At 32.6% G+C, this 23,943-nt stretch overlaps 1 protein-coding gene across 9 annotated transcripts in view; it reads right to left on the bottom strand.

The window, feature by feature from the left end:
- Window positions 1–23,943, bottom strand: part of LOC115223970 (histone-lysine N-methyltransferase, H3 lysine-79 specific-like) — a 204,026-nt gene that overhangs the window by 76,622 nt on the left and 103,461 nt on the right. For 5 of the 9 annotated variants that reach the window (XM_036512732.1, XM_029794725.2, XM_029794728.2 and 2 more), the window contains 2 exons: window positions 16,857–16,922; window positions 5,520–5,594 (listed from right to left, as the gene is read on the bottom strand). The exons of 2 other annotated variants lie outside the window; for them this stretch is intronic. In XM_036512732.1, coding sequence (XP_036368625.1) covers window positions 5,520–5,594; window positions 16,857–16,922 — 141 coding nt within the window. The remainder of the gene's footprint in view (window positions 1–5,519; window positions 5,595–16,856; window positions 16,923–23,943) is intronic. 2 more of the 9 variants (XM_029794726.2, XM_029794729.2) reach the window with 1 other exon arrangement.

Here is a 23,943-nt window from a genome sequence, read left to right as displayed (position 1 = left end):
GTTTCGTGTCCGTTGCCAGCCTCGCCTGGCCCTCGTGCCGGTGGCACATAAAAAGCACCATCCGTTCGTGGCCGTTTGCCAGCTCTGTCTGGCACCAGTGCGGGTGGCACGTAAAAAGCACCCACTACACTCACGGAGTGGTTGGCGTTAGGAAGGGCATCCAGCCGTAGAAACACTGCCAGATTTGACTGGGCCTGATGAAGCCTTCTGGCTTCACAGACCCCAGTAGAACCGTCCAACCCATGCTAGCATGGAAAACGGACGCTAAATGATGATGATGATGATGATGATGATTTATACACACAATTTATATATATATATGATGGACTCTCCCATGGAAACGATGTGTGAATGTGTGAACGTTCAGCCAAACAACTTGCACGAATGTTTTGTTTATAGTTAATAAGAATTTTTGTATTTGAATTGGTCAAGGTTTTAATTGAAAAACCAGATGTTGCTTTTGACTTTCATCAGTAAAAATTATAATTGCATTTCCAGGTCTTGTTCTTTTGTATTTGTTATAGAATAGTTGTATAATAATAATAATAATAATAATAATAATAATAATTGTGTACAGTGCTCAGGTGCACTACAACTCATCTAAAGTGTATATATAATCAGGTGTAGTTTCGACGGATTTCGGAAAGCATGAGGGCCTTAAAGGATGCAGTGTCATGGCAGTCAACAACTGATGCAGGCAGTTTATTCCATGCTTCAGCAACTGTGAGCGTGAAAAAATGTTTCCGAAAGTCATGGGAGCTGTGTTGTTTTCTGACTTTGTAGGCATGTCCACGTGTGTTAGACACATGGAGATCAAAAAGGTGTTCAGTGTTGTTGTTGGTGTGGATGTGATCAACTTTTTTTGATTGAAATTCTAAATGTTTTTGAAAGAGTGATTTCTGAGTTCACTATACACTCACACAGCAATTATATATATATATATATATATATACACACACACATCCTGAATTTCAACCCAAAAAAGTTGACCACATCCATACAACTATTCTAAGACCTGGAAATGCAATTATAATTTTTACTGAGAAAGTCTAAAACAACATCTAGTTTTTCAGTTAAGATCTTAACCAATTCAAATACAAAAATTCTTTTTCATTCCCCACCTTAAAAGGCCACGAAGTACTAAACAAACAAGTCTGACCATGCCAATACAAAAGCCATGACTCTTTATCTCCCCTCAATCTCAAAAACTTTTTTCTTCTCTCTTCTCCCTTGCCTGGCAAACCCCACGAAATTTTTTATATATAAAAAGGCCAAGAAATCTAACTTGAAACCACTTTTGATAAATCTAATAACGAAAGAAAGTGCTAAATATGTAAATAAGAAAATATATATAATCATCTACATTCTGACTACCTTGTTATTCTAAATATACAATATCTGTACATCACTTCAAAAACTCTCTCTCTTTCTCTCTTTATATATAGTCCTGACAGCGTATAAAGGTAAGGTATTTCCAAAAAAGCACTCAACCTGAGTTCTGGGCTACCAACACTCTCAGATTCTTTAGATATAGAAAATTCTGGTTTTATGACAGTAAAACCACTGTGTGGGTGTAGCAAAGAGTAAAGCATAAATCCAAATAAGACAAAGAAATACAAATTGTAACTGACCATTAAAAATGTGTTAAAGTATTTCTTTGTCTTATTATTTGGACCAAATATACATATATATATATATAACATCATTGTTTAACATCCGTCTTGCATGCATACATGGGTAGAACAATTGATAGGAGCCAGCCAGGTAGAAGACTACCCCAGGCTACTGTATCTGTTTTAGCAGAGATTTGACAGCTGGATACCCTTTCTAACACCAACCAATCTGTAGGGTGGACTCAGTACTTTTTGCATGGCACTAGCATAGGTGAGGCTAGTTTAGGCATGATTTTTAGTTGGATGCCCTTCCAAATGCAAACCACTTTACAGTGTTGAGAGACAGACAGACAGAAAGAGAGGCTGACTTAATTTAAAGACAAGCCTATAATGCTGATAAAACATTATTTCAATTATTCACTAAAGATTCAAATGATATATGAATAGAAAGAGATCTTTTTGACACTTTTAAAGGATGTCAGTTTAAACACAGAAGTTTTAAATTAGGCTAAAACAATTATTGACAGTATCAGTAATACCACCAAAATGATCTGCATTTATGAGCATTACAGACAGAGAAAGATATAATCACATGACGCTAATATTTATTTTTTATCATTTACTTTGTTTCAGCCATTGGACTGCAGCCATGCTGGGGCACTGTTCTGATGAGTTTAGATGAATGAATTGACCCCAATACTTAATTTTTTTAAAGCCAGGTACTTATTCTATTGATTTCTTTTTGCTGAACTGCCAGGTTACAGGGACATAAACAAATCAATACCAGTTGTCAAGTGGTGGTGAAGGACAAAAACAAAAAGACACACACACACACGACAGGTTTCTTTAAGTTTTTGGCTACTAAATTCACTCACAATGCTTTTGGTTGACCTGAGACTTTCGTAGAAAACACTCACCCGAGGTATCACACAGATAAAACAGGTGAATCATATATGTGGTGTATGCTGTCATTAGAAAATAGGAAAGCAGTAAAATGCCACACTATTCTAAGTTGGAAATGTGTGAATAAGCAGGAAAAAATGTAAAGGAAGTTTTATAAAATGATTTTGTTCCAATTTATAATTTACTAGCAGGATGAATAAAAATTCCACTCTTGTAAATGTTATTATTTGTATTTTTGTGTGCAGGTTTATACAACTTTATAACATTGATTCATTCAAATATTTTTAATTATGCTTTAGATTTCATTCTGCTGTTAACTTTGTTAAAAGCATAACACTCAATCATATTAACTCCATAGCATTTAAACTGGTCATACCCAACCCAAATTTTCTATTTCTTTTATTTTCAAACCAGCCAGACCTGGCTTCTCACGCCCACCCTATAATGTCATTCTAAAAATAAACAATCACATCATCAAAATCTCAAGCTTCAATATAATGCATGATTAATTCAAAGCAATGTGAATATATAGAAGCATTACATTTGCCAGAGTAATCTCAATGCTAAAGGACTAAGTTTCTCTATATACCAAAAAACAAAAAAGCAAAACAAAAAAAAAACAACCATTCGCTGTCATACAATCCCATCTAAAATACTACCATTGTAAGGTATACAAAATATTTTATCAAGCCTTTTAACTGACATAGACCACAAGTAATCTAGTAACAAAACAGCAATTGTTATTATTCAAACAGACCAAGGCTGGCCTGATAAAATTCAAGAAGTCATTGAAAAGAAAATTTTTACAAGTGGGTTCTCCTAAAGAATTTTTCAGATCTCAGTTATTTTTAGAATCTAGAAGTCATATAAGAAGAGTGTCAGTTTGCTATTTAGAGCACCACAGATTCTATGATGGTTCTACGATATAAAACTGCCTTGTTTAAAAATATTCATCCATATTTAAATTAAAACTTTTCATCATGGTTTTATATAAGGAACTTTCATTAAGATACATTTCAAACAGAAGCTTAGTAATGAAAGAGTTAATTTACTAAACCCCTCCAAATTTTTTATTCTTTCCAAATTTAAATGAAGCACATAAATAGCAACAATATTACTTCTGGTTAACAAAATGGTTAATTAAAACCTTGCAGATAGGGATGTAACAACATCTTTCATATCTAGAATATAATTGAAGGTGAATAAAAAAGTAAAACCAAACCCAAGAAAACTGAGATGGTCAGCATTGAGAAAAAATATTTTCTTCCAAGAATAACTACACTCAAAACATCAGAACTCACCTCACCTTACGGCTCACAGACTTACCTTATTTCACAATTTTAAAACTGAAGAGAAACTGGTGAATTATACTAAACTGAAGTAAAATTTCTCATTATTCCTTACACTGACTCAGGAACAGGGGTCGCAAAGGGTGCAAGTGTACCACCTAAAAGTTTTGGGGAGCAGTGAAAATGCTTTGAACAGCCTCCTGAAAAGCTGGGTTTACACCCTACTCAGTAAATTTTGCTTAGGCACTTATGACTCCTTACACTGCTTACTATGAAACCATTTATTATCATTCATTCAAAGTCATTTCCAGTAAGTAATAAGCAAAGTGGACCATGGTTATACAACATGATCGAGCGAGGTTGGTAGAAAATGCCTATTTCGGTAGACTAACATAAGTCAATCAAAAAGCACTGAGCATGACTAAGAATATTTACAGAATTTGGATTAGATTTCCTCTGTGAATCTAGACATGATCAAATCGGATGAGAATGATGTTGCATAACAGTCCTGCCCCAACCCATGCAGGCATGGAAATAAAGAGGTTGAGACATAATGATGATGACATACAACAGCGACAGAGGCAGTATTAAAACTGGGAGGTAATATTTATCCTCACTTAAACACTGATGTTCTATTACAACAAACTATACTCCAGTAGTTACCATGAGAGAAACCCTCATATTGGCTTTTACAGTGTAAAATGCACTCTTGTTTATATCATTAGCAGGGAGATAAATCCCCACTACCTCCAGCACTGAAACCACCAGATCAGGTGATTTCGACCTTGTTTGACCTTGTCAGTGATAGACACTCAACTGCTAGAGGCAGCAGTGATTCATCACCCCACCAACTTTATATAGATTAGCAGTACCTGAACAGGCACTGATGTTGCAAATTAACCTGTTAGCAAAATACATATATTCCAGCTGCCTTGAAATAGGTTCCATCAAATAACATATATTCAGAGACAACATCTATACAAGCGTGTGTGTGTGGGTGTGGGTGTGTGGCCCAGTGGCAAGATTATGGTTTTGATTCCCATACCAGCTGTGCATCGTGTTCTTGAGCAAAACACTTCATTTCACGTCACCTCAGTTCACTCAGCTGTAAAAAGGTAACCCTACAATGCCCTGGTGTTCCATTCAAGGGGCTTGTTGGGTGGGCCTCATTAGAAAGCTAAAACAACATAAAGCACATTGGGAGCAGCAGTATACAACAACATCTGATAATCTTGTCCATACCATGATATACACGCATATATATATCACTCATGCCAGCATGGAAGGCAGACATTAAACAATGATGATGATTATGTGTATGTATGTGTGTGTATATATATATATATATATATGTATATATACACACACACACATATATATATGTTACATGTAATACTTTTAATCAATAATCTTTGACTGCAATCTGCAATGTTACATCGGAGTCACCTTGGTGCAACAGATTCAATACATGCACACACACACAAAACCTGAGGTGGTTTACATGTGTATAAATTAAGGTACTCAATATACATTTTGTGGTGAAGTGTGCATAATTCATATCAGCAACACAGCAAAATCTGTAAGCTTAATAACATGAGAGGGTAAGAAAGAAAGATAAGAGAGTGAAATTACAGAGATGAGAGAGAGAGATGAGAAAGTCATGAGAGAGAGGAAGAGAGAGAGCATGAGAGGACAACAGAGTGTGTTAGCTGACCTGGCCATTGAGTACAGCATTGTCCTTTAATGTAGTAGTTCTGCCCTTTTTATCTCTTCTATTCATGGTTTCATCCTATGGAATACAAGGTTGAAATAGTCACCCACTGCACAGGAAAATACCCCGTCACAGAAGAATACACATACATACAAACACACACACACATATATGTGTGCACGTGTGAATACTACAATGAGTAATGCAATGAATCAAAATCAATCAACTACTAAATATCCTATACAGCCGAGCACGCACACACACACACAAAACAGGAGAGATATAATACGTATATAAATACATACATAATATAACATATATGTATTTAAGTATGTATACATACATACACACACATATTCATATTGTTAGGTAGATATCCACATGAACACATTGGTGTCACTATCCACCTTACTACATGTCCTCAATAGAAATTCCACTTCCTTTTTAACATCTTATACATGAGCAGCGTTTGTAATTTTCAGGCAGTTTTCAGTCCTCATACATATATGCTACATGTTTTTTCCTTTGCTTTTTGATTGGGCTTCAGCTTGATTAGAACACAAAACCCTTTAATATGTATATGTGGTGAGCTTTATCTAATATGGTTGATAATTAAATGGACATCCAAGACCCATATCAGAAAAGATGGCCAATGACTTATTGCCAATGATTCTCTTCTGCAACTAAGTTGCAGGCTTGACATTTGCTCTCTGTCTTTTGTGTCACAATTACATTGCCCCCAGCTTCTCTGGATCGTGCCATAGCCAATCTCCACAAGATCCACTTGCCTCTTTTTTTCCCAGCATTCTACCCGTCATATCTTTCAGACCCCCATACTAAACTCCTATTTCTGTATATTGCAATCTATGACTGAAAGACTACAAATACAAGTGGCCAAAATAGAGTTCCTCCAGAGGATCTCTGGAGTAATGCTACTTGAGGGATCGCATAACTCAGAGGTTGCTCCAAGTCGAGTCACTACTTCTCCATGAACTGTGGATATGTGGTTAGAATATTGGAGAAAAGAATCACAAGATGGGTTCTTCAAGCCGAGTCAACCTGAGAACAAGACTGAGTTAGATAATCTCCCTGGTCTCAGGTGGTCACACCTGGGAACACAGTCAAAAAGTTTAATGATGATTGCTTTTGACAGAAACTTAAAGAAAAGGTGCCTGAGGATACTTTCCATGAACAGTGGATGGAGAAGATAGATAGATGGAAGATTAATAGCATTCTTGGTTACAAGTTTCCAAAAGCCCTCTTGATGGTTCACAATATTTCTGCCAGTCAGAGTAACAAGAGAGTATCTCAGAATTCTTGGTTTCTCACTATGCTTATATCCTTTGAAATACATGGTAGAATTCCATTCAGCATCCATCTATCAAATTCCTATTAAGGTTTTGGTCAACTCAAGGCTTTTGTAAAAGATACTTGCTGAAGGTATTGAACTAGGAACCATGTGGGTTGCAAAGGGAACTTCTTAAGCACACAGTCATTCCTTCCAAAGCATGAACCACTAGCTCTCTGAAGTCCCAGGTTCAAGATGAACAGAAAAGTGTTCCCATAATGATCCTGTGCTTCAAACCCTAAAGTTTTGGGCTGACTTATACAACAGAAACAAATCGAATTTGCTGTTGATTGAGATAATAGATAATGAGTGATTGCTGTGTGTTGAGATGAGAGCATGAGATGTTATACAGAGAAGTTAATGTAAAGCAGAAGAGTAGTGAGGACAAGTAGTATGGTGGGCATAAAATAGAACATCAATACTGTGCATTATGTATATACATACACACACATATATGCATATGCATCTATATATTTGTATGTGTGAGTATGTGTGTATATATATATAGATATATAGATAGATATATACACACATATATATATATATATACATATTTCATAGATGAGAATCAAATATTCTGATATAGAATACACTTAGTAGTTTAAACTTGAGTGGGTATATAAGTAAATGTAGGGATAAGCAAGTTAGGCAGGTCGATGTACAAAGTGTATAAAATATATGAAATACAAAAAGTGTATATGTGTTTACATACAAAAAGGTCCGACTTACACAGAATAGAAATGATATCAGGAATTAAAGGGATAGAAGAAAAGAATTACAAATCCAACAGCTTTGAACTGTCATCTTTGAATTCTATCTTTCTGTCAACGCCTCAAATGTAAGATCTCTTTCCTGAAGACAGAGGTTCGTCTCATCTGATGATGGAATCAATCTACAAACATTATTTTGAACCACCAAGCCCCCAGAAACAGTTTTTCTTCAACCCCTTTAATTCTTGATATCATTTTTATTCTGTGTAAATCAGACCTTTTTGTATGTAAACATACATACATTTTTTTGTATAGTGACCTGCCTAACATACTTATCCTTATATTTATTTATATGTATGTATGAAAAAGAGAGAGCGAGAGAGACAGAGAGAGAGATGATGATGTTGATGATGGATTCTCTACAAATTTAGTGAAAAAAAAATCTTCTTCAAGTTGTTTAGTCCACAAAATTAAGCACTCAGTGAATTCTAGACACTTGTGCCCTGAACATGGTCCATGGAACGAATCATCAGCATGACACGGTGTGATGAAGCCAGGCTCTCGTATAACGTCTCCAATACACCAGGCAGGCTTCAGCACATTTTCCAGCTACTCAATTACAAATTACAGGCTTAATCCAAATCATAAAAATGGCAAAAGATAAACATGTACGTAGGACTCAGCTCAGACTTTGTGACTGTGAAGCAAACTTTATAATGCCACCCCCGGCCATGAATCCACAAAAAACATCATCATTGTCATCATACAAACACATACACAGATATATACCAAATACATGTTATATACACACAAAAATGCTCAATACCAATTTTACATTACACACACACACACTCTCACATACATAATACATATCACATACATAATAATATCTTAAGTAATAGACTTAAATTTTATAGTGTAGTAATTAATATTGGTTTCATACATTATTGAAAATGAAATATGAAATTAACATGAATATTGTAAAAATGTTGAAAACACAGAAGGTATTTTCACTTACAAAACAAGTCCATTTTAAATTACATATTCACACACACATTATATATATATATATATATATATAAATGTGTATTTATATATATATATATGTGTTTATACATATATATACATATATATATATATACATACATATATATATATATATACATACATACATATATATATATATATATATATATATATATATATATACATACATACATATATAAAAATTTATATATATATATATATATTCACAAATACACACACATCTATCTCTATATTAATGTACATTTAGATATGTTAATTACAAAATACAAAATACATATGAAACAGCCCTCAAAAGCACAGTTAGAAGACCAAACTCATTAAAAAATATGCATATATTATGAATTATTATTAAAGTCATTACATTGTCATAGCTACAAAACTAATAACATGACATTAAAAGTCATACATACACACATATATATATATGCACACACACACGCAGGGTATCCATAAATTACATTTACAATTCAGAAAATTCAGAAAAACATTAGCTGTACTGTAGATGCATCACTTGCGACCATTGGGTATTTTTCCAACAAAATGGTGCAGGGTTGAGTGTTTGAGAGTTTCTTAATGAACTTTCTGAAACCAGTGGATTGGAAGAGATGGTCCAGCTTAAGGCAATTTACACACACCGTGTTTGTGTATGTATATATATATGTATGTATATATATATATATATATATATACACACACACACAGACATATATACACACATATACACATACACACACACACACACAAATGTACAGACACACATGCACATCCTTAGAATGTACGTATACTTATGAACTTCCTCAACGTGGGAATGGATTTGGATTGTATCATTACCATTAATATTGCACGTATGATTAAGTAGACTGTTTAGGTCTTTACTACATGTAGGGACCAAATGGAACAGGTGTGATAATCAGAAGGCATTAAGTGAATGTACTGAGAATCACAGTTAGTGTTTCAATGCACATCACATTGTGCTGTCAATATAACAATATTATTTCACTCACTGAAATCATACTGTTACACCTCAATAGTGAATGGAGTTAGCTGTGAATGGTGTTTGTGATTGCTCAGTGGCTAGAGATTCACATTCATTCAAATACATATATGCAACCCATATGTATACATGCCACACACACGCACATACACACACATAAGCATAAGCATATATGCATTTGTTGAAACACACACATATTCAGACACACATGCAGGCATGCATGGATATATATATATATATATATATATATATATAATATATATATATATATGTATATATGTCTGTTCACACATACACACATGCAGTCATGCATATAAGCATACTAGTTACACACACAACAGTTCTGGGTGTTGTCAGTGAAAGAATCTACACTCCAATACAGAAATACTAAACCTAAAAATTCACTTAGGACACATGATACATATAGAGTTGATGGAAGTAGACCATTCTAACACGTCTGATCCCTGCTACTACCTGCCCAACGATCCATACAGAGGCACTAGCAAAACGCAGTCATCACTACAGCATGCCCAAACACACCAACAACACACTCTCCACTGTATCTTATCAAAACAATCTACACACTTAAGATATTCCCAATGGAGATACTGAAAAATGATATGACCACCTCCTAGAGGATGCAGTAAAGAGAGTAGATTGTAAGGAATTTATTGATAGATCCTTAGATCAACTGATAATAATGAATGAAGGAAATACTAGTAAAAGCAAACACGTATTGAAAGAGCAAAACAAGAATATTTGGTCTGTCATTTTTGCAATCTAGACACAACAGGTACTTACCACAATGTGTTAAGATCATCCAGTAATTACAATTATATATGTTTGTGCCGGTGGCATGTAAAAAGCTCCATCCGATCGTGGCCGTTTGCCAGCACCACCCCGACTGGCCTTGTGCCGGTGGCACGTAAAAAGCACCATCCGATCATGGCTGTTTGCCAGCCTCGTCTGGCACGTAAAAAGCACCCACTACACTCATGGAGTGGTTGGCGTTAGGAAGGGCATCCAGCCGTAGAAACATTGCCAGATCAGACTGGACCTGGTGCAGCCTTCTGGCTTCCCAGACCCCAGTTGAACCGTCCAACGCATGCCAGCATGGAAAGTGGACGCTAAACGATGATGATGATGATGATGTAGTGTAAGGCAGGATGTTTATACTGCCTCTGTGAGTCACGAGGTTTTGTGACTGTGGAACAACACTGAATGTCACTTTGCTTTTGGCTGTTGACCTCATCAACACCATCAACAGTAAATTTTTTTTTTTTCATTAGTTCTAAATTGGAACTTAGTACGGATCCAAGTACAAGACTACTTCCTTTGGTTAATGTGAAAACAGCAAATCTAAACACTTTCAACATTTATAGAAAGTGCTGACATGCATCCTCAGTGAGATTACTACTGCGAAAATATCTATGAAACCTCGATCCTAGCTTCAGCCACCACTACCTTTTGTAAGACTCAACTGAAGACCAACTGGTGTTGTGACATGGCTGAAATCTATTCAACTGCAAAATGGACCCTAAAGCCAAACAGCATTTTTTGGGGTGTGGTGGTGGTATATGTCCAATACCATATAATGAGTAAAAGACCATGTAATATACCAGCATGCAAGTAAAATCACACTCCCACATGGAAAATCTGTACTGCTCACATGGAGTGTAACATAACTAATAGATTACAGAGGCTTCCAGCAAGGAATATAGCCACTGAGAAGTTGAGCTGTGACATTGCTATCTAAATTATTCTCCCACAACTATATCACCTAGAGATTAGGCTAATTACCTCCATAGAATTCTATATATGTATAACACGAAGTACAACTGTTAATCTGGACAAGAACACTATCATTCTACAAGCTCACTGACAAATCTAAGACTCCTGAAAGATGTTAAAAATAGTGTGAATAAAGGCACATACACACACCACACATACAATGCATAACTTAGAAATCATTGTTTTATTTATATATATATATATATGGCGATATTTTTTCCTCTGTCTTCCCTTCACTGGATCTTTCCTTCTCCTATGTTTCCGACGAAGAGCTCTGTGTTAAACCCTCCTTCTTTCATGAGCGTCCAATAATACTATATTTGTTCCACGCCCTCGCGTTGTTGTGTTTTTTTGTGCTTTCATGTTTGGATTAGCTTTATATGTGTGTGTGTGTGTGTGTGTGTATTATTTAAAGGTAGAAGTCCCCATGCAATTCATCAAATCCTAATATACATCACACCATATCATAGAATTTTATTTCAATATTTACTAATCAGTTCTAAATTTCTCTTCTACACATGTTTCATGAGGTGCGTTTAACGTTCCCTAGACACACAGTCTTTAACAGAAACATGTCTTAACTGCATCCCCAATATAATGACATGGTGTGATGTATATTAGGATTTGATGAATTGCATGGGGACGTCTACCTCTAAATAACATATATTTCTTTATCGAGAATAATTTATTTTATTTGAATCCCTGTGATGCCGGAATTTTTATTCCCTAATAAATAAAATATATATATTTATATTTATATAAAATAGTGATTTCTAAATTATGCATTGTATACAGAATTTTTGATGAAATAACTCATGAATGTCAATCTTCAAAACCAGGAACACACAACAAACAGTGTCTGCAGTTACTAAATTAGAACAGAGCATTAAGATAGCATGAATGTCTGCCAAAGAATATCTTCCATAGAATGCTGGCACCCACATTTAACAGATTGCTAAATCAGAGGGGTATCAATCAATATTGAAGATATCATGTTGGAAGCTACGGTCAGAGTAAGCAAGTTTCTTTTAAACAACCACATAGAACAGAAAACAGACATCATGAAATGGAATAACTGGATGACAGAAAGGTACCCTAATTTGAATATGCTTATACTTATCATATATATATATATATATATATATATAGATATACACAAACCAAGAAGGGAACATACAACATTGAAATTAACCAATTAAACAAGAAATAGTCAAAGAAGTTTAACATAATGATTCTAGCCATCATTACATACAAAAAAAAAATATATAAATAAATAACAAATCAACTGATTACGGCAAAACTACTGACCACCATTTAGACATTACATACATAACACACATTACATAACATACATACATACAGAAAGCAAAATGTTCTACCATTAGGATTAATGTTAATTAAGCTGGAAGCAAACAAAATGCCTCAAAATACAACAAAAAAATGAAGAAAAAAAAATCAACCATGAAGAGTGTGTGTGTATGTGTATGTGTGTATTTGACATATATATATATATATATATATATATATATTCATATATATATATAAATATATATATTCATATATATATATAAATATATATTCATAGATATATATAAATATATATATTCATATATATATATAAATATATATATTCATATATATATATAAATATATATATTCAATATATATACATATCATATATATATAAATATATATATCATATATATATATACATATTCATATATATATAAATATATATATTCATATATATATACATATTCATATATATATACATATATATAGTCCAACCCATGCTAGCATGGAAAGCGGATGTTAAACGATGATGATGATGATATATATATATATTATATATACATATACACACATATACATACAATGTATATACTGAGAACTACCATACCATTACATTGTTAAAATCAAGCCACAAAAACATTGGTTTAAAATGGACAAACAAAACAAAGGGATAATAGCAACAACATACATAGAGAAAGAGGGAGAGAGAGAAAAAGGGAAAGAAAGAGAGAGAGAGTGAGAGAGAAAGAGGAAGAGAAAGGAAGAAAAAAGCCTAATATTTGTTGTGTAAGATTATCTATTTATTTATTTATTTATTTTGTCATGTGTGGCAGCTTTTTTTTTTTTTTCCTTTTTGTAGTTTGGGGGGAAGGGACCGATATAAATTTGTAGAAAAAAAAAAATTTGTTTACCGATCCACAATTATTAATTTGCAATAGGAATGATGTGTTGTGATTGGATATGTACTTGGGATCTCTGTGAGGCGGGGGGGATGTGAAGTGACGGAATATTTCTGCCATTATTTAATAATGAGCTTAATAAATAAATATATAAATAAATAAATTCTCCTAGCTAATCAGTCCTTCTTTATAAAAGGCGTGCAATTAAGACAGCAGTATAAAACTTGGTAGGGTTTTCTTTCCCCAACCCCAGTTTTCCTACAATGAATAGTGGGAGAATTCAGAATTGATTGTAACCATTTATTATTATTATTATCATACTCATTATTATCATTATCATCAAAATTATAATTATCAATAGCATTATTAATATTATTTTATTTTGGAAAATTTTGAAAAAAATGTATACCATTTGCTATCTTTTATAATCTTTATTAACCCAGCAATATGTGAGTGTGTGTATATCTTTTATGTAAATAAGTTTCAAACTTCTAAGAAGTTTGAAATGTATAAGAAATGCATTAAGGTACAAAAGGAATTAACAATATCTTACAATGATGCTTCTCTTCTTTGCTTTAGTGATTTATTTATGTTATTGTGATAAATATCAAGTCAGAAAATTCTATTTATCAAAAGAGCATCCAGACATTACAATATTTTCTAGTTATGAATATGAATTACATTCTTATGCCTAAAAATGCCAACCCAACATTAGTCAGATAATTAACCCTTACTTTTGAAAATAGTAGTATAATGAACTAACAAACGCATATCAAAATTATAGATACACACATAGCTATAAATTAAGCAGTGATGGAATCAGATCAAATGAGTATATATATGAGCCAGGTAATTTAGCTCATTGTTTGAAATTCTGACTGCAATCCATTTTTTACATATATACATATATATATATATATATGACAGAAAGAAAAATCAGTCAAGAGGAATTTATATATACACAGATATAAAAAAGATGTTGACTTTTTCTTAGGATTTAAGCAATATTCCATCTCACCTCCTTAAAAATATTTAGAGACTTTTTACATCTGTATATAAATAACATAGAACAGAAAACTCCATAACTGACTAATTTTTCTTACTATCATTATTGATATATTATCCTGCACACTACCAACAACTTTAATAGTATTTTTACTAGCATGTAGAAGGAAAATTATTTTTGAACTAAAACTGTCATATGATAAATAATAAGAAAATAGAATAATGAGCATATGAAATGAAAAGCCTTAATAGTTTCAAATTAATTTTTTTTTTTCTATAGAATTATCTGAATCTGATAAAGGCAAATTATAAATCTTGTTTGCCCAAATTAAAACAAGATCACAACATTGACTTAAGTCAAGCTGAAACTACTAATACTCTTTCATTGGTTTCAACCAGTATGCTCAGACCAGACTGGACTGATTTTGTCCATTTATGATTTTAAAACTGTTTTACTAGTAAATACTAAACTGTGAAAAATGAAGTAGATTTAATATGGTTAAGTTATATAACAACTGAAACCAGCTAACTTGTTACCTCCCACACTACTATAACCGAGTTACTTTTCTCCAGATGTGCTTAAAGGAAACTTTGCTCATTAATAGTGTATAGTCCTGAACTAAAAGTAAAACATCTTAAGAAAAGGCTCAGTCACAGGGATTATGGATAAACATGAGAACCGGTGGCTCTATCAACTAAGATGAAATAAGATAAAAGAGAAGAAAAATTAACCTATAAAAAATTTCCAACTTTAGAAGGACGTGTTATGTAGCTGAAAATACTAGTTGATGCATCGATGTATGTGTGTTTGTGCGTATGTATGTGTTTTGTATGTGACATGTACTGCAAATATAATAATGAATAGCAAAGATATGAATGATTGATGTGAGAGTGAAAATGTTTAGGAAACTAAAAGTGTAGAAGAAAAACAATGGAGTCCAGATTAGAATTTCTAAGAGGTGTGCATAGGCTATTTAGAAAAAATATGATCCTCGTTATTGGTTATAAGTTTAAAAAGTGAGAAGTGTAAGAATCAAATGAAAAGAAAACTTTGAAATATGCCAAGGCCAGGAAAATCTAAAAGATGAATATTTGAAGAAAATACCAGATGGGAGGAATGATTATTACTTTTATGTATGGCCTAAATATTTACGATTCTACAGTGTTTGCATGTATGTTGTTGGAAATGGTTAACTTTGACAAAAAGGTATCAGGTATACATAATAACTAAAAAAAAAAAAAAAATGACTGATTATTATTACAGAGTTGTATTAACTGACTGTTAACTTTAAAGAATTATATATATAGAATATCTTCAATGCTAAGAAAACCTCCCAGTGGAATCTGATGGAATATTTTATATAAAAGAGAAAAGACGGGACAGATAATTAAAGATGAAAAAAAATTTCTTTCGCATTAAATTTGTTTCTCACACCTTAATAAGCTACTTGGGATTGCACAAAAAGAAAAGATACAGAAATACCAAAATTGAAGCTATTTTGAAGAAATCAAGAACTGATCTAACAGGAAAACAAAAAGGAAAATAACCATTTCTCATGGAACTTATAACATCATAGCAACCTCAAGTCTCTCCCATTTCTACATTGTTTAATTTTTTTCTTTTCCTTTTAAATCAAAAAAAAAAAAAAATTGCAATTGACTTCGCTAATTTATTTCACTATTTTATGAATGTTATTTTATGTTAAATAATTCAGTTTTATCACAACTAACCATAGACATTTACGTGACATCTAGATACCATTTGATGAGCAAACCAACTAAGATAATGTGTAATAAATACTTTAGGTTTCCAAATTGGTCTGGGGGATATTATAGCAAGGGAAGCAATTCTTCACTATTTTGTCATTATTTTAAACTTTAAGAAAACAAAGGATTAAAAAGATCAGCAAATGGAATAGAAATATGATGAAAATGGTTTTTACTTTAATTCTAGTTCATTTAATGGAAATCATCATCACAAGAGCTTCTAATGTAAAATGTAGTTTCTTAGTTGTCCAGTGGAACCACAAAGACAATGATGAGAAACTACAGCTAGTTTACTCCCAGTTCATGTAGTACTACTATGACTGTCCATGAGGAAAGCAGTTCTGATGAATACTAATGAAAGTATCATTTTTACACATGCAACACAGAAAAGAGGGAACCAAAATCACAAAACCAAAAACTCAAATGAAGAATGCTGAAAGTGAGAAATCAATTGGTGCAATGAATGAGGTCCTCAGAATTCACCACCTGGCATGCTGCAATGGCACTGTATCCTTCAGAGATCATAGCCAGTCTTACAAAACATGGCCGTATCTTGCATTTGAGAAGAAAAAGAGAGATTGGAAACACTGAATTTAGGGAAAATAAGTTAAAAGCCAATAATACATATATAATTAGAACTATCAAAATAATAATAATAATAATAATAATAATTTAATCATAATATTAATAATATTAATAATAAAAAATATTAATAATAGTAATTATATAGTAAATAAAATATTTTGGATTCCAAAAGGATTCCTATAATCACACTGGTTCACAAATGTTTCAGATTTCAAAGAATCCATTTCAGCCAAAGAAATTTTGAATTTTGCGATGAAAATATAAGTCAATTGAGGAAGAAGTCACCAAATACTATGTCACATCATTCCACAAGTGAAAACAGATGGGGTAAAAAAAAAAATGATTTAATTTACAAAAAAATTTGTGAAATTTTAAAACAGATGTACTGAAGCAAACTAAAAAAAAAAATTGTAAATAAATAAATAATTCTAAATCCATCAGATCCAAAAGAGAAGATAGTTTCAGAAATAATCATAGAATAATAATAATCAATCGAATTAATAAGAATTAATAATTTTTTTTTTTTTTTTGTTACTTAGAGCAATAGAGCATTTACGAATTACAAATTTTAAAAGGATAAATGTTTTGCAAGAGTTAGCTAATTTCAGTGACTCCTGGGTTTTAAGTAACAAGAATCTTACATATTGGATATTGAACACAAAAAATATATAATGCAAAAAAAAAAAAACAATAACTATACACAACTGATACCTTCTTGTAATGTTATGTATGGAGGGCTTCTTACCGACACAATAATAATCCAATTGTTCAGGAAAGAAGATTTAAAATCGAATATTTGTTTGTCCTTTGTCCTTAACACCCATCCACCCAAATTATTTTCATTAAATATTTATATATACATATATATATATACATATATATACACATATGCATATTTATAAAATATATATATACACACACACATATACACACTCATATATATACACATATACATATACACATAAATATATATATATTTACGTACATATATAAATATATATACACATAAACACATATACATACACATAAATATATACACACACATACATACATAAATATATATACACACACACATATATATTCGTATATATACATACATATATACATATACATAAATATAAATATACATATACATATATACATGAATATAAATATATATATATATATATGTATGTGTGTGTGTATGTGTGCGTGTATGTATCAATAAAATAATGAATTACAAATGAGTACAGTTTCTATATCAATGCAACTTTCTGGTCACTGTCTTTGAATAGGAAAAATTACACAGAAGGAAGGAAGGGAAGGAAAAAAAATTTTAAAAAGTCATCAGCTGAAAAATGCTTAAACAACATTGAAAAAGATATTTGCAAAAAATAGCTTTGATAAATGTAGCTTTTTGAATGAACTCTTATTCAAATCATAGAAACATTTGTGAGCATGAAAAATATCTATTAATCGTAAATGAGAAATCAACAGTACAATTCATCAACAACTATGATATTCCTATAATATATACATATATATATATATATATTGTATGTGTGTGTATATATATATTTATATATGCTATACATAACATATATGTATCTTACATGTATGTAAATATATCATATACACATGTGTATATAAGTAATATATTTCTTTGTATACATATATATATATCCACACACACACGTGTGCATATCGCTCGTTCATTTCCTCGTTGTATAATCACATAGCTGTACAGGCACAAAGTATGAATTGTTAACAGGAGAGACTGACATCACAGCTCCTTGCACTTTCATACACGCAATCAGAATCACACACACAAACACACAATAATAAATGCAACAATCTCTTTTACGTTCCCATCTAGCAAATCCACTAACAGCTGGCCAAAGTGCTGCACAGTGAGACTAACCCTGAAAGCACCTAGCTGCAAAGCTAACTTCTCAATCATATACTTATGCCTGCACTGCATCTACTAACATACAAGTAATACCTGTATAAAGATATATAGGTATATCTCTACATGTGCATTTGTGTCTTTGAGTAAGAGTGCCTACTTCAATATCCTCGTGAAAGACCTGAGAGACCTCCATTGAGTGGATGTAGGTGTCTTCAACTGAGAAGGGAACCACATCCAAGAAGGGAACTTCATGGGAAAAAGGTTCTTCTCTCTATCTAGTGGGATTGCAAAGAAGTAATTCACTTTGAATTGTGACCACCTAATGCAACAATCAATGCTCAAATCTACTGTCAGCAATGAGAGCACTTGAACCAAGCTTTGAAGAAAAAAAAGACCCGCTTTAGTGAATCGAAAAGGAGTGATGTTACATCAGGACAATGCGCGACCCCACACTGCAAAGATCACGTCATAGAAGATCGAAGAGCTTGGTTGGGAAAAAATTCCTCATCCACCTTATTCTCCCAACCTTGCTCCTTCAGACTACCATTTGTTTCATAGTTTATAGAATCATTTGGGGGACATAACTTTCGCAAGCCAGGAGGGGAGGGGGGGCAAACTAACATTTCAGAGTTCTTCACTCTGAAACCAAAAGAGTTTTACACTGATGGGATTAAAAAGCTTGTAAATAGATGGAAGGAAGTCATAGATAATTAGGGAAAGTACACTGATGATTAAATTTCAATTAAATATTACATTTGATCAATTGTTTTCTTTATTCAAAATTCAGACAGAACTTATGGGATGACCTGTCCCAGAAAGTGCTCGACAACCGGTGTTGGTGTGTATACATCCCCGCGAAAGAACAAGTACCAAGCTTTACAACAAAAAAAAAGAGTACTGGGTTGATTTGGTTGATCAAAAACTCTTTACGGTGGTACCCCAGCATGGCTGCAGTCTAATGGCCAAAACTCAAAAGACAAAAGATATATATATAAACGTGAGAGATCCCTGGTTATTGTCACAGCAGCCTCCTAAGAGGTCACTTTGATGTAAAACGTGTGGTTTCACAAGATTAGATCTGCCTCACTTCAGGCTGTCACTAGGTACTAATCACTGAGTCAGAGGGCGGTACTTATCTTTTACAACTGTTTACAACTATGCTTCAAACAATGCAGATCTGCAGCAAGACTGAATAGTCAACTGAGTGGTCATGGTCAGAAATACCCTTGAAAAAGCACAAGGAGACAGCAATCACTCGCGAAGACGGGATAACCCTATTTATATATATATATATATATATATATATATATATATAAGTAGGTGAATGAATTATCCTAGTATGGAAAATTCGGTTAACCAATACCTGGGTAGCAAATTCACGTCAGAAAACACGGTTGAAGCTACATATCAAGGGTAGAAACCCTGTGCTCCATTCTTTCATTTATTCATATATATATATCTATCTATCATACACACACATACATATATATATATATTTATTTATATATATATGTATATATGTATGTGTGTATATATATATATTTATATACATATGTATATATGTCTGTGTATGTATATATATATTTATGCATATGTATATACATCTATGTGTATATATATATATATATGATATATATATATTTTTATGTATGTATGTATGTATATATATATATGTGTGTGTGTGTGTATGCATGATGATTGCTTCATCTTGTCAGATGATAGCCATCCCATCAACATGTGTGTATGTGTATATATATATATATATATATATGTACTGGCAGATCAGACTAGAGTCTGTTGCAGCTGCTGGCTCTCCAGACCTCAGTCAAACAATCCAATCCATGTCAGCATGGAAAATGGACGTTAAACGATGGTGATTATGATGATGACATATCCATATGTATATATACATGTACATATATATATAAACATACACACATATATACATACAGAAACATACATGCACACGTGTGTGTGTGTGTGTATACAGAGAAAGAGAGAGAGATTTCAGTGTACAAGAAAGAACAAAAGTACTCTATACATACGACTATAAGATATATATGTATTTTCTGATGAGCTTAAAGTAACCATATGTGTGTATATACATAGAAATCATATGTGTGTGTGCATATATGCCTAGGGTAGTGTACATACACATAGACACACAAATAGAAATACACATACATGTGTGTGAGTGTATTCATATATATATATATATATATGTGGCACGTAAAAAACACCCACTACACTCGCGGAGTGGTTGGCGTTAGGAAGGGCATCCAGCCGTAGAAACACTGCCAAATCTGACTGGGCTTGATGAAGCCTTCCGGCTTCACAGACCCCAGTTAAACCGTCCAACCCATGCTAGCATGGAAAACGGACGCTAAATGATGATGATGATGATGATGATATATATATATATATATATATATATATAGTTGAAACGTACAGAAAACAAAAGACAAAGATAGGTGAGGTACCAACAAGCAGATATATATATGTGAACTTAACAACATATATGTAAATCTCTATTAATTCTGCGATAAATTACAGGACTCAATATAAATGCATTCTTTAATATGTGTGATCATCAGCTGGAAACAAGCAACTGAGAGTCCTGGAAATCAAGGCCTTTCAGTTGTAATAATGTATGTGTGTCTGTGTGTTTGGGGTTACTCTAACTCCTTCCACACCGTCCAACCGATTTTAATGATTTTTGGCACATAGGTAGATTACATGTCCGGAAGTTCAAATAAGGCCGGAGTTTTTCGAAAACTCGATAATGCTCAGTTGACATCAATTTTTGTGACCTCAATCGAGCGTTTGTACAGAAATCTCCATAACAATGTTATTTTCCCAGCAGCTTTTGCATAGTCAATGGGATATTTTCATGTAAATGATCACATGGATTCTATTTTATGACATAACCTGAACACTTTTTTCGAGGTTTGCTGAGACTGGAGATGCTGATCAATTTTGCACAGAAGGTGGCATTAAGGGGAGAGAAATAAACAAACATCACTCTTAACAGGTTGAGGTACACCCTACAGTTTGACTGCAATTTCAGATGGTCCAGTTTGTAGGAATATGTTGAAATCGTTAACTAGGTAAAATCCCTGCCAATCCAGATATAACATCTTAATGAGTAATAGTTGGCACAGGGAACTTAAAAGGTTTCAACACAGGTCAGAGGTGGGCTTAACTTCAACACAGAAAACATGAGCACTGCCAGGTCCAACAGCTAGTGTATATATATATATATACACACACACATAAAGATATATATGTATATGTGTGTGTGTGTATATATATATATATATAGACACATATATATATATATACATATAAATACATTATATATATATATATAAATACATTATATATATATATATATATATATATAGATATATATATATATAATATATATAGACACATATATATATACATATAAATACATTATATATATATATATATATATATATATAAAGACAAATATATATATATATATATATAAAGACAAATATATATATATATATATATAAAGCTATGTATATACAGGGTGATCCAAAAGTCGGCATACATAAGAACAATTTATTTTTTTATAAGAAAGTTTTTTTTATTTAACTGTTTCTTATAAATAACTAAATTTTTCCTATGCATGGTGACTTTTGAATCACCCTATACATATATATATATATAAATAAAGACATTATATATAAATGAAACATTACATATATATTGTTGTATTTGGGGATGGTCATGTTGCCAGTTTAGCCAAAACACACACACTATATATTTGGTGTTAATTTGCTTCAGCTTTATTTAATTTTTTTACATTACTGAATCAGTAGAACCTACCCTTTTAGTAGAACTCCCTGTACTGATAGGAACTGTACTGTATGTAGATTTAGCCCACAAACAAACTGTGAAGCCAGAAATGTAGTCTATAGTATATGATGTACAGAGGGACGGTGCAGTAACAAGACAACAACATACTAGGGGAAACAGCATGGAGCATAGGAGAGCGGGTAAATGAACATTGGAGGGAACTTCAGGAAGAGAAGAGCTGATTGGTTCTGTACCAGCATGCCGAGCAGGAACACAGGGGCTCACTCAACAACATAGAAACTAAAATCTTGTCCACACATAGAACAGACGCAATGCTTAGACAAATTACAGAAGCTACACAAATAATAGAAGATAAATCTAGCCTGAATAGGAAACTAGAATGGAACACTAGCACACACAACTAACACACTACAACATATGACAGAATAAGATCCCTATAAACTGATAACAATATGAACAAAATAGAATACAATACACAGATAAACAAATGGAATTCAATAACTATATACGTTAACAAAATTAAATTAAATTAAATACAAAAAAAAAGAAAGAATAGGAAAAATAATAAGTGGGTTATAAACACGAACAAAATAAATAAAAACAAATTAAACGGACGTGTATAAACAGGGGATACAGATAATGCTGCATTCCCCCCCACACACACACGCACTTACTAAACATAGACACACATAGGGGTATATGCATGCGCAAATAAAGACACATACAATAGGAATACAAAATACAAAATGGCTGATTGTTAGTAAGGAAAGACACACAAATGAGAAAGAAGAAAGCAAAGGACCACTGATGAGGTCACAGAAGTGTGACAAAAGAACTCTAGCCAAAATACGATTAATGTAAAATATAAAATAAAGCTGAATCAAATTAACACCAAATATATAGTACGTGTGTTTTATTGGCTCAACTGGCAACATGACCATCCCCAAATACAACAATATCTGTTTCAACACACGATTTCACATCAAGAATCTTGCAAAATGGATATATAAATATAATTATATATGTATATATATATAGACATTATACATTATATATATAAGACACATATAGACATATAAATATATATAAAATTGAAAATGGAGAGGTGAGTGGAGATTTAGTCATATCCTAAACATTTTGTTAAAAAAGTTTCTTCAGCATATATAACAATGACCAACATGTTTCAATTGCAGCAACTGCACATTCCTCCATATGCAATTATGCATCCTAGTCACTGCAATTTCATCAAGG

Source organism: Octopus sinensis, linkage group LG24, assembly GCF_006345805.1.
Source record: "Octopus sinensis linkage group LG24, ASM634580v1, whole genome shotgun sequence".
NCBI classification, from domain to species: domain Eukaryota; kingdom Metazoa; phylum Mollusca; class Cephalopoda; order Octopoda; family Octopodidae; genus Octopus; species Octopus sinensis.
Note: the sequence above shows the minus strand (reverse complement) of the source record. Positions and strands in the feature narration are given on the sequence as shown.